Source organism: Lepisma saccharinum, chromosome 21, assembly GCF_977018435.1.
Source record: "Lepisma saccharinum chromosome 21, izLepSacc3.1, whole genome shotgun sequence".
Classification (NCBI taxonomy): Eukaryota; Metazoa; Arthropoda; class Insecta; order Zygentoma; family Lepismatidae; genus Lepisma; species Lepisma saccharinum.
Genome location: NC_139249.1, coordinates 23,603,183 through 23,617,292, shown reverse-complemented (window position 1 = coordinate 23,617,292; position 14,110 = coordinate 23,603,183). Strand labels below are relative to the sequence as shown.

The 14,110-nt window shown below is 37.8% G+C and overlaps 1 protein-coding gene across 1 annotated transcript in view; it reads left to right on the top strand.

Annotated features, from left to right (window-relative positions):
* The window catches only part of Gad1 (glutamate decarboxylase), a 97,045-nt gene that overhangs the window by 69,723 nt on the left and 13,212 nt on the right, over positions 1 to 14,110 (top strand). The window contains exons 8-9 of the mRNA XM_083143343.1: positions 1,012 to 1,090; positions 12,838 to 12,987. Coding sequence (XP_082999469.1) covers positions 1,012 to 1,090; positions 12,838 to 12,987 — 229 coding nt within the window. The remainder of the gene's footprint in view (positions 1 to 1,011; positions 1,091 to 12,837; positions 12,988 to 14,110) is intronic.

The following is a 14,110-nucleotide window of genomic DNA, read 5'->3' as shown; positions in this document are numbered from 1 at the left end:
CAAGTGATGTTGAAAGGGAAAATGGGGATCTCTTTGGACTCATCCTAATTATACCTTAACGTACATTCGAAGCAGTGGCATATCCCGTGGGGTTGGTTGGGGCCAATCCTCCCTTTGCCCCATTTTATAACACTCTTTCACTGTCTCGTTCCTATTGAATGGAAAGCTTAAAATTCTATTACGAAATTTCTGAACACATGACTGTCCATGCGCAGATTGAATATATTTTCTTTCTTTCTCTTCACGACGACTTTGTTCGTTTAAAAAAAGAAATTAGAAGAAACTTTCTGTGTACGGAAAAAGTGTAACAACGTAGCTACAGAATGCGAACCATATCGATCGTCTATCGACCCCCTTACTTCCCCTTGCACATATTTTTTACTGGAGGGATTACGTATCGAACAGCTCTGAAATCACTGTCCGGAGCAACATCTGGTGCGTGCTGCCTCCACCGCCGCGTGCATTCAAGTGCCATTCCATTACTCACGGAGCAATGGCTTCAGTGTTGCCAAAACCTGCCGGCTAAGCACACTGAATGGAGGGACGGATTCCTCAATTGGGGCGGGCGCCAAGATCGTCATGTGCAAGAGACGGAGACCACATTTGAATGATGGTAATTGAATTTTAATGCACGCCATTAATCATACGAAAGCAAAGAGGGGAGGGGAGGGGCTTATATTGTGTGGGTGTGCGAAAAACTATTTCCCCTGAGAGAGGGGGGTGGTGCATAAGCCTAACTTTATACAGGGACGGTTGATCATTGTTTTCCCTTGCACAAGGAGTTTTATCTAAGGAAGGGGATTCCGGGAAGACTTCGAAAAAGAGGGATAAACCAGGATGGGGGTAATTTATAGGCAAGATGGCTGCCCACCCTCCATTAAATAGACTTCACCGCCAGCATGCCCTTGTCCTGGATCCGTAACCGTGGCAGTTTGAATAGAGTAATTAGCGACGCCGAACTGGCATTAATTAGCTCCCTATTTATCAGATCCCTTCTTGTTCTTGTTCCAGGGCCGACTCCGTGACGTGGAATCCACATAAGTTGATGGGGGCGTTGCTGCAGTGCTCTACTGTACACTTCAAGGAAGACGTAAGTACCTTGTTTTTGGTCGTTCCGGTCGCCAACTATTCGCGATTAAAATTACCACCTGAGCGCTAGTGTCGCTTCCAATATGGCCGATCTATGTAGGATAAATCTTTGTTTACATTCAGTAGTAGTACGTAATAGCAGCGTGTTGCCATTGTTGGTATGGAAGAGACGTTTAAAATACGCGATATTTTAAAATATTGCGAATGCGATGTGAAGGTGAAGATGTGCTGAGAGCGAAGCATTTAATTATGATAGGCAAAAATAACACGGAAAACGCAGACGAAAGTAATGTATACGCACTGGTTCTTCAAAGCAGTGCTGTTTCATCTGCACCTCGGTTGTTACTGGGCTCTCAGAAATGATTTGAAAATAAAGCAATTCACCTGTATTACCTACCGTGAGCAGGAGAAAACTGTAAACATGCCGTTGCAGTTCTTTCCCCAAAGAGGCAGGCTGGTTTAATAACAACACAGGATAATAATAATAATAGTAACAACAACAACAATTTCATTGAGGCTATCTTCAGTCTTCACTGAAAATTTACTAATGCCCGGTTCGCTCAACCATCTTTAAAACGTTCTTAACGAGTTGATAGTTAACGCATCACTAAAATCTTAGCAGCCTGTTAAACTTTTAATGTTCGCTCAAGCGATTTTATAGGCCCGTTAACTAACGACATGTTAGAGACGTTTTGCTTTGATGCCTTGCTATTCTCATACTTTGATACGAGAAATGCAACGTTTTCATTGGTTGCACCGTGAACAGTAGACTGTGCGTAAGCGGATTTGGGCTTTTTTGTATGAAATCCCAGGAACAAAAATAAATAAAGTAATGTGTAACACATGAATATATGTTTAAGAAATGAATGTCAGTTAGGCATTTACGTCCGCACACCGAAAATGTTATGTATTAGGATTAACAGTTACTGTACATTGTAATTTCGTAAGTTAGATTTAAATGAGTGCCTACCGACTGTCAATACAAGATCATGAATATATAAATAAAAACTACTGTTCTAGGTTAGGGTAACCTGTTTGAAGTTTGATAAATTTAATTATATTAAAACGGCATTGCAAAAGAGGCCTAAAGGTGGAAATGAACGTGTGTTTGCTATAATAATTTTCCTCAACAAAAGAGAACATTTCACGAAATGTACACCATGCATAACTTAACTTACTGTGCCATGGTAATTAAATAATATGTAAATATTGCAAGTCACTTCTATTGGAATTGATGTGAATGTGGCATTGCAAACAAGAAATCTACTCTTTCCAAATAATCACTGACAAAAAAAGAAGGCACGTAAAATGTTTACCAGTATGATTACCGTTCATGCATATGTACAAGGGACGTTTCTGAATGGTTGCGTTTTTGTTTCGTACAAATATTTTTCAAAGAAAAAATATATATAATACAATACGATATTATATATTTGATTTATCATAAATGGTAAAGAGGACAAGTACACTGTTAGACAGTATCCTCACCACTTGTACGAACGTACCGTGCAAAGAATAATTTCCGAATGCGTGGTAGTGTGTTTTACAAACAAATATGCATACTTTTACAATGTCCATGCACGAAACTACATTACCAGAAAGCTTAGGATTAAGCTTTTTTCTTAATGAAACATACATGTGTAGTACGGTACTTTACATTATGTTTGGTTATTCATTATGTGATGAAATTGTAGTCATTCAGAAAATGTACCTTACCTTGTACATGGAACGGTTGATTAATATGATATTTTACATTTAATTTATCATAACTGGTAAAAAAACAAAAACATACAAGTGCACTGTTAGGCAGTACCATTACCACTTGTACGTACGTACAAGGAAAAATTTCCGAATGGATGGTAGAGTGTTTTTCAAACAAATATGTATACTCTTACAATTTCCATGCACGAAACGAAAACACCTTTAAACTGCTTAGGACCTGATGCTTTTTTCCTTAATGAAACATACATGTGTAGTACGGTTCTTTACAATATGTTTGATTATTCATTATGTGATGCAATTGTAGTCATTCAGAAAATGTACCTTGTACATGGAACGGTTGATTAATATATTTTACATTTAATTTACCATAACTGGTAAAAAATATAACAAGTGCACTTGGACAATATCATTACCACTTGTATGTATGTACAAGGAATAATTTCCGAATGGATGGTAGTGTGTTTTATGTCACTGCACAATGTGAAAATGTTACATTGTCCATGCACGAAACTATATACCTGAAACTGCTTAGCACCTCAAGCTTTTTTTCTTAATGAAACAACATATGTAAGCTATATTACGTGATGAGATCATAGAGATGGTAGTCGTTCGTAAATGTACCTTGTACATGTAATTGTTGATTTTTTTTTTCAATTTTTAAGTGCTCTTTCAGTTTGTTATGAATACGATTTAATTTTCATTTGCACCGTTATATGTCAGCCCATTTTCAATATACTGCATAATAATTGCTTTGATTTTGTGATTATATTAAGACTCACGTTATATTAAACAACATGTTTTATTCTACAGTACTTACGTACAGCTACGAGCTAAATAAGTAAATAGGTTAGGCAGGTTTGCTTTATTTCTGTACTTGGTTAGGTTAGGCAGGTTAGGTTTGGTGCTTTTAGCATCTCCAGTTTGATACAGCTGTCCCTAGCCGCTTGTAATTCAGATATAGAATGATGAACATTTGTGTCGAGCATTCTCGTCACTGCAAAATCATTTTTTTCCATTATGTTAATTGGAGAAGGTGAATAATAATTTGAAAAGTTCTAAAGAACAATTCCCTACTACTTTGAAAGATTGCAGGCTACATTGTGTAATGTCACAAATTTATTTTACATTAAATGAGAGTACAGGACGTGTATTGCCTATTTCTAGGACAGTTGCTTCATTTTAATTTTATCTCTTACGTTTTCTGAAATTTTTCAGTTTAAAAAACAACATAAAATTGGAATGGTAGTTATAAGCAGACATAAGCATAAACGCAAGAAACCACGACTTTCTCCAGTTTCTATGTGATCCACTGGAAAACGGCGTGGACGACGACACCGAATGTTTTGGTGAATAACTTCACCTTATAGAAATTCAAATATGTAAAAGGAGGTTACATTATTTTAAAAAGTCATGTGATATTTTGTGTTTATGGTCACAGTGCATTGAAGGTGGAAGCCCAGTATGCATTTTAAAAACATGAAGTTCGTATAATTAACTATAAGCATATATTTTTGGCTCGACAGGCAAAATTAATAAAATTTGAATAATGTGTGATGATCAAGATGCCATTATTGACAAAACTTTAAAAAGTACATTGATACAATATTTCTCATTTAACTTACATGTGATTTCTGATTTGCAGTACGAATTTATAATATGAAATACGAAATGGGAAAATTATTTTTGTTGTAGAAAGAAATCGAACTAGTGTATGTTTTGCGATGGTATGCAAATAATGTGTTCAAATCGGTTTGGGATAACCTTTCAACACAACAGCTGGCATACGCAATTTCGCCATCTTATTTCCGACACAATACAACGCGCTGTTAAGCACTTCAATGAAGCAAAAGAGTGCCTTTAGATTTAACGACGACATTAGAGGTCTGTTAGCCTTAACGAAGGTTGGAGAAATGCCTCAATGTGCTAATGTAGCGTTAACTTGATTGAACGCTTCTTTAAAATTTAACGCGCGTTGAGCGAACCGGTCATTACTGAATGAAACAGCAACATTAGCATGTCAATTTCCTTTTTCTGACTTACGATTATGATTACAGACATTATTTAATTCTCAAACTATTTTTATCTTCGCACATAAATACTACATTGTTTTCGAAGAAAAAATGTTATATTCATAAAGAACAATTTAAAACTTACTTTAATGGTAATAATATCATCTTTCCGAAAATAAAGTTAACAGACTCGTGCGTTCTTCGTAATTTCCTTGCCGCATTTCAGTTATGCCAATCTTGTCAATCAGTTCTGTTTTCCCTGATTTATTTACAAATTTCATTTTGTTGATTCCACGGGGTGGAAAATACAGTTAAGCTTTTCACTTGTCATGACCTACAAAATGATTTAGAGAAAAAAAAGTGAACAGTAGACGTTACTTTTTCGCATGTTCCCCATGCTTTGAACGGCTTCAACACAGCGAAGCACAGCGAAGTGTCCTACTTGGAGTGGTTCCTGAAAATCCCACCAGATGGCATATCGGATAATTTTAATCGCGAATAAAGTGCTTTCGGGTTATTGTCTTCGGTAAATCTGTACAGTAGGCCTAGCATATGCATTGCCTTTTTTGTGATGATGTGAGATGTAGTTGAGAGGTTCGAAAGTTGAGTTTTGAATCTATGAGGATAAACTTAACAACAATAATCACATAAAAAATTATTTTTTTATTAGCTGCTTTCATACTAGACTTTAATTGTTATAATAGCGTTGCCTTTCATCTTTAGTAACTGACATTACATTTCATTGTATTCTTAGGTCTTTAAAATGATGCATGTGTAACACAGCGAAACGTTGTGCAAGTTAAAGAATTTCGGCCGCTGAAGAAACAAATTTCTTATTGATTAATTCCTACCTCTAGCTAAATTTGAGTCTGGTTATAACTTGTATGCATTTTCATGAATGCAAGCACATGAACCATTTGGGGATTATTCTCTGTCTGCTGTAAGAACGTACCTAATTAAAACCTTTTTAAAAAAATCTGATTGGCACTGACGTACTCTGAAAATTTGACCTGATTTACCGCAACAATTCTTATTAATTATACATATTTATTATACATGTCATCTAGATTAATTGGGCTAGTATAAAAGTAATAAAAAACCAATGAAGGTATGCAAATAAAACAAAAAGCAGAAGTCCGACAACAAAATTTACCGGCAATTTCTATATTTTTCAATAAATTGTTTCGGATTCCCTTTCACCAAGGGTAATTTCCCTTCATGTAGCAACACTGCCTGTGCCAAGCGCGACACAGAAAGCAGGAAGGAGCAAGCATTGTTCTCCCGCCAACGCTCTTTGTAACGGTGGAATTGCTCAAGCTCGCGTAGATCAGTAGTTCTCAGCTTCGTGAGCTCGCTGCCCGCGAAATTTGTTTCTTAAAGGTCAATGCCCCGATCCCAACACATTTACTCGTAAAGAGCTTTCTATTTTTTTAAACTTCATACGTTAATTACTATATACCAGGGTTGCTAAAGGTCCAGGAATTTTAAATAAATTCAATTCCGGTCCAGGAGAGAAAATCAGCAAGCGTAAATGGGTTCCGTAAAGAACCTTTTTATCTGTAAATTATTTCAATTCGGTCCAGGAACCTTTTTCCCGGATGAATTTAAATACGGTCCAGGAACCATTTTTCTGAATCAATTTAAATTCAGCCCAGGAACCATTTTTCTGAATCAATTTAAATACGGTCCAGGAACCTTTTTTCTGAATCAATTTAAATTCAGTCCAGGAACCATTTTTCTGAATCAATTTAAATACGGTCCAGGAACCATTTTTCTGAATCAATTTAAATTCAGCCCAGGAACCATTTTTCTGAATCAATTTAAATACGGTCCAGGAACCTTTTTTCTGAATCAATTTAAATTCAGTCCAGGAACCATTTTTCTGAATCAATTTAAATACGGTCCAGGAACCTTTTTTCTGAATCAATTTAAATTCAGTCCAGGAACCATTTTTCTGAATCAATTTAAATACGGTCCAGGAACTTTTCTTTCTGAATCAATTTAAATTCAGTCTAGGAACCATTTTTCTGAATCAATTTAAATACGGTCCAGGAACTTTTCTTTCTGAATCAATTTAAATTCAGTCCAGGAACCATTTTTCTGAATCAATTTAAATACGGTCTAGGAACCTTTTTTTTAATCAATTTAAATTCAGTCTAGGAACCATTTTTCTGAATCAATTTAAATACGGTCCTGGAACCTTTTTCTGAATCAATTTAAATTCAGTCCAGGAACTATTTTTCTGAATCAATTTAAATACGGTCCAGGAACCTTTATTTCTGAATCAATTTAAATTCAGTCCAGGAACCATTTTTCTGAATCAATTTAAATACGGTCCAGGAACTTTTCTTTCTGAATCAATTTAAATTCAGTCCAGGAACAATTTTTCTGAATCAATTTAAATACGGTCCAGGAACCTTTCTTTCTGAATAAATTTAAATTCAATCCAGGAACCATTTTTCTGAATCAATTTAAATACGGTCCAGGAACCTTTTTTCTGAATCAATTTAAATTCAGTCCAGGAACCATTTTTCTGAATCAATTTAAATACGGTCCAGGAACCTTTCTTTCTGAATCAATTTAAATACGGTCCAGGAACCATTTTTCAATGAAACATTGATTGATTTGGTGTTTTAAGTCCACTTTACGCACAGAAAGGCTAATCAAGACTGGACCTACAGTTTAATCTGGGATCCGAACAACTACGTGTATCGAACCCGGGTTCAATGAAACAATACGCAACTTGAACCGAATATTAATTGTGCGAGAAAAAAGGTTCCGGTCCTGCAGCGGAACCGAATAGAACCTATTACAATTTAGTATGGGTCCCTGGACCTTAAACAACCCTGCTATATACCCTTGAAATTTAATATTAATAAATAAATTATGGCATAATCATAGAGAGTATCAGTTCGATTATGTCTAGGCTTGTTGCCAAATATAAAGTTTGGTTTAAATTAGTTAACGACTAGATGTAAAGAAATCTCTTAGTTTCCTCTGGTCAATGTCATTTGGCATGGCCGTATTTAGAGGGGGGGTTTCTAGGGTTCAACCCCCCCCCCCCAGAAACTTCTGACATGTTGGATTAATGGATGTTCAGAAACCAAAAATCTGTAACAAATTTTCAATTTTTTTTCGAAGCATCAAAAAAATACAAGGAGGTAAAAAAAAAGGTAAAGTGCTCCCCTGTGCATAGCACCACGCCATGAAGGCGTATAGGGGGTGTGGGGGTAACGCCCCACACTTTCTTGATACAAGGAGACAATGTTGAAACGATCGAGCTAGAATTTTCATACATTTGGAATTCTGAAAGTTTAGTGAAACAGGATTTATTCTCGGAATCGCAGCCCACCGGCGATCCCTCCATTATCACTTCTGCTGTCCTCTTTCCAGTGTTGCTCCTGCGTCACAAGGAATATAGACTGAAGATTCTATTATGATTGTTCCAAAATTCCCTTTCCAGCTTTTAAATTCCCTGTCCGATAAAATCGAAAATAAATCCCCCTTGATAGGAGTTCAAACCTAGTACCTCCAGTTTCGTAGCGCATTACGTTCGCGATTGAGGTTACAATCCATGCACCAGGCTGAGCTTTTAAAGAGAATAACTGGTTCCACACTTTTCAAAATTCCAAAAATTTAATTTTAAAGTCAAACAACAAAACCTTTATGACTAAAATTTCCATCTAACTTTTAAAGTTTTTTCTTGAAGGTATCTAAAGTTTAATGACGAAGTAAAATAATTGTGCATTTCAGTACACACTGTATGAAACGTAAAAAATACAAAAAGAAACTTATGCTGGATATTCACTCATCTGCTGGATTGAGTAAGCCCCCTCAAGGATATAACAATAATATAATAATTATTATTAGTAGTATTATTATTATGGAATAAAATTGTTTTATTATTATGAAATTTTAATTATTATTGTACAATTATTATTATTATTTCTATTATTCAAATTTCTGGCGACGCCCTGGGAACAATTATGAATGAACCCCCCCCCCCCCCCGAATATTTTTCCTGTCTACGGCCATGTCATTTGGTAATTGCTAATTTTCATTGCAATGTTCCATTTCGGACACCGAAAAAATGCAATTAATCATAATATAGCCACTTCAATATATTTGTTAATGGAAATTGCTGCGCAAACTAAATTGACCGTGATGTCCGTCCGTCAACCTCCACGGTTAGATTGTTGACCTCTCATCACCAATGTAAAAAAGCATTTTCTGCTATCTCATTGGAAACTCGAACGAAAGGGTGTCTTTCCATGTGGTTGCCAGCTCAGGCTGCAAGTCGCTTTACCCTTCTGGCCTTAACTCCTGAACAGCCCCAGGTTGTAATCCAAATTTGGAGGCTGCACGGGTGACAGTCCCCTCTCAGCAGCTTTGCTCTTTATCCCTGGTGAATCCCGAACAAATGACAATACAGGGTGCTCGGAAATTCCCCTTACAAACTTCTAGGGCAAGTAGAGGGGACTGAGTAGACAATATTTGGAATAGGAACCCATGTCCGGAAACGTACCGTTTTCGTGCTACAACCATGACAATGTGTCGGATGTGCCTGTGTTGGTATGCAACCGGGTAGGCAGTACATCACGTCAGAAGATCACCTGATGACCTAAAGTGTAATCATTTATTACAACCATGTCAAATGAGGTGTTACGTAAGGTACAGAAGTGAATGACGTGTGACTCAGTCCATAATACAAACAAAATTATTTGGTGACAATTCCAAGGGAACAAAAAAGATACGTACTATTCATTGATCAACACCACACCTGTGTCGACAGTGAAACACAACAATTTGTAGACGTCACGTGCCATCAGGTGATCTTCTGACATCAAGTACTGCCTACCCGGTTTCATACCAACACAGGCACATCCGACACATTGTCATGGTTGTAGCATGGAAACGGTACGTTTCCGGACATGGGTTCCTATTCCAAATATTGTCTACTCAGTCCCCTCTACTTGCCCTAGGAGTTTGTAAGGGGAATTTCCGAGCACCCTGTATTTTCAGGTGGTTGCCAGCTCGGGCTGCAAGTCGCAAACTTCAAGAGAACCTCCCGGCCTGGTATAATTGGCACCGGGGCCCAACGGTTGAGAAACACTGGCGTTGATAACCCAGTCTGTAAGTTCTTTGGTTTTGAAGCTTGTTTTAATAATTTCCATGCATAAAAATATGCGAAAAATGTTGGTTTACCGGCGTTAAATGCTGTAACACGGACATATTGCTTATTCCAATGGTTGCTGTGCAGGGGTAATGCGCGTAGGAAAATAGTGCATGACATAAAGCCACGCAAATCAAAGTAGCTACTATAATGAAGTTGTGGGACTTAACATGACAAGCTGTACCGTTAAGAACAATATATTCATGGGCAAAATGAAACCTGAATATAGGAAAGGAACTATTTCTCATAAGTCACGTGGTTTTACTTAAATTAATTTCGATCTTCCAGTTATGGGCGTCGGGGGGGGGGGGGGGGTCGAACAGGTCTCATGAAAACTGGAGTCGTTCTTTCAAGTTACAAAAAAGCAGAAAACTTTTTATTGTTATTGTTAATAACATAATAAAGTTCAGTTACTTAATATTCGAATACAATAACCAAAGTAGAAACTGCGTTATATCAAAAAATTGAGTGACAGGTTACGTTTTCATATTCTGTCATTTAAAGTAAAGGTTAAAGTTTCCAATATTCTAAAAAGTAGAGCTTTATGTGCAAATTCAAACAACATTAACTTTATGACTAGAATTTCCCCTTAACTTTTAACGGCTGTTCTTGAACGATGTACTCTTTGTGATCAGAAGTATCCAGACACCCACCTAAAAATACAAGTTTGGGCCGCCCTCCATCGAGAACACTGGCAGTCGATAGGGTGTTGCCAACCCTTAGCCTTGATGACACTCTTCACTCTCGCAGGCATACTTTCAATCAGGTGACGGAAGGTTTTGTGGAGAATGGCAGCCCATTCCTCGCGGAACGCCGAAATGAGAAGAAGTCGGGGTTCCAAAAACAGAGATGGTCTATGGGATTCAAATCAGGACTCTGCGCAGGCCAGTCCATTAGTGGGACGTTGTTGTCGTCGTCAAACCACTCCCCCACAATGGTCAGAACTGGTCTTCGACGGTAGGCAGCATGAAAGCGGTAAAAATGTCAACGTAAGCTTGTGCCGTGACATTGCCACGTAAAGCAACAAGGGGGGCAGGCCCCTCCAGGAGAAACATGACCACAAGGTAACCCCGCCACCCTCCGAATTTCACTGTCGGCACTATACAGGCTAGTAGATGTCGTTCACCACACATTCGCCACACTCACACCCTACCACCGGATCGGCACATTGTGTACCGTGATTCATCACTCCACACAACGGGCTTTCACTGTTGTATGGTCCAGTTTCGACGCTTCTTGCACCACGCGAAGCAGCGTTTAGCATTTGCCTGTGTGATGTTTGGCTTATGGGCAGCTGCTCGGCCATGGAAACCAAGTTGCCGCACCCCGCGCCGAACAGTCATGGTGCTTGGAGTAGATCCTGATGCAGTTCGGAATTCCTGTTTGATGGTGGCGATGGATGATTGACGATTACGCTGTACGACCCTCTTCAACACTCGACAGCCTCTGGAGGTCAACATGGGAGGTTGGCCTACACACTTTTGGGTTGTACACGTTCCTTCACGGAAACAGTGGATCTAGGGATGTTTAGGATGGTGGAAATCTCGTGCACAGACTTCTTACACAAGTGGCATCCAACCAGCTGACCACGTTGAAAGTCTTTGAATTCCTCAGACGCCGTTGTCTCGCGCTGTCTGCAGACTACTGAGATCGCACTGGCCATGTTATGTTAAAGTTGTTAATAACAAGATACAAAAACTATGCATTTTATTGCACTTACTGTACGAAATGTAAAAATACAGTATAATGAAAAACAGTTGTGTTGGATATTCATTCATCTGGTGAATCGGGTAGAAAAATTCAATAATAATAATAATAATTTCTGCTAATCAAGTTTTTTAAATGGCTTGATCCTCCTTCAAAAATTTCTGGCTACGCCAACGCTTCCAGGGGATGAAGAATAGGTAAGGGGGCTCTTGGAGTGGTATGCAATTTCTTTTATTTTTCCATTCCTTTAAACAAAGGATTTTCCCGCCCTTTTTGCGACACAGGCCTTCCTCGACTTCTAATCTCCTCGCCCCCTTTTCAAAAGGACATTCGAGCGACCCTATTGATTTGGACTAATGTGTTTTTCCCATGCTAATCCGCTTTGGATTTTTTTCAGGGAGGGAAGTGGGATTAAGGGCTCCTTAGTCAAGTGCCTACAGGAAGGCAGGCAGCCAACGGTATTTACTTTGCAGACTCCCTTACGTCAAATGAATACAATTTGGCAACGATAAAATGGGACGAGTTGGAGCTGCGTTAACACGAACTGCAGACAACTCGGTTTCATGGGCGTCGGGGGGGGGGGGACTAAATTCAGTTAGTTATTGGAATAGGATAACCAAGCAAAAATGCGTTAAATAAAAAAATAAGTGTAAAATACACGAACTAGTTTGTGTTTTCATATTCTACCATTGAAACCAAGGAAAAAAATGTCTTAGTAGTTACAAAAAATATAATATTATGCGAGAGGTTACACAATATAAACACTGTGGCTAAAGTTTCATTCTAAGTTTTGGAGCTAACAGAATATGCATTAACTGCATAAAATGTAGTCAAAATTTTAAGAAAAGAGTTGTGCTGGATATTTTACTCATCTGGTGGATCGTGGATAAAAATCTCCCCAAGGATATAATAATAATAAATTTGCAATTAAATTACATTAGTTTGTTCAAATGTTGATGTTTGAAATCAATATAATTTACTTACTTTGCAAAAAACTGTACATCAGGTAAATATTTGTTTCATATGTCTATTATGTTGTCGCCAGGAGGGTGGTCTGTAGTAGGAAAAATCCCTGACACCCTCCTTCATGAAACATAAACCGATTTTCACCCACATACTTCTATGCTCTCTTTCCAGGGCTTGTTAATCAGTTGTAATCAGATGAGTGCAGAGTATCTTTTCCAGCAAGACAAACTCTATGATGTCAAGTACGATACTGGAGACAAGGTTATTCAATGTGGGCGACATAACGACATCTTTAAGCTGTGGTTCCAGTGGCGGTCAAAGGTAAATTACCAATCACAGTTGAGTCATTCCATGCCAAATCAACACAGATATGTGCAATTTTTAACCTGACCATCTCCGATTTTCATGAAATTTGGGGAGTTGAAACTATGCATAGAACTTAGTAACTATGAAAATTTTTAGTCTCGTGCGTCTTGTAATTGTTAAATTATTCAAGGTCAAAGTTTGCAGAAATTGCCTTTTTTGAGCCCGCTTAGCTATACTAAATCTGCTGTAACTCCGCCCCTATTTTGCCTAGAAAGCTCAAATAAAGCTTATTGTACAGGGAATTGAACAAGCTTTCCAGTGATATATAACAAGCCTACCTCTGGATAAAAATATAATTTTGTCACGTGACCTTGAATATCTCAAAGCATGTCATCATCAAAAATCGTGAAAAAAATATATTTGGTCCCTCATACCATACTATAAAACATACCAAAAAATCATTCTGGGACTGCAATGGGATCAGAAGATACAAAATAATATGTGTAACTATGTGACTGATAAAAGCCCCATTACATGAACTATGAAGAGTCAAATGTCCCTTAACACTCCCTACAAAATGTGAAGGAGTTATCCTGGGTATAATTGGTCATGAAAGAAATAGGTTAGGCACAGTGAGATCCCTAGCCGTGTGTGTCAAGCGCAGATCGGGCATATTGTTGACCGCCATATTGAATTCAACGCAAAAATTTCAAAGGAAAGGTGGTGATGTGATATATCAAATGAGGCTAGAATTTCACGAGAAATGAAATGACGAAGGTTTATCCAACATATATTTAACCAGCAAAAATTTATTACTGCATGCTTGTAACCATTTTCTCCTTTTCGAGGTGTTAAAAACAAAGCATTATAATGCTCTTGACGTGTTAGGAACTCATCGAGATCACGCTGACATCTTGGGAGAGAAAGAAGTATACGCACCATTGCATATTGTTTTAATCAGCTACATTCACCAAATAGTTGAATAGTGAAGAATATTGGGAAAAGTATCTCAAACAATTACGTGACACTTCCTTTGGAATGAAAAATTCTTCAGTGACGAGGCGAATTTTTATTTTCACGGTGAAGTTAATAAAAATAATATGCAATACCTGTGATTTGCTCAGTCGAATGGTTGTTG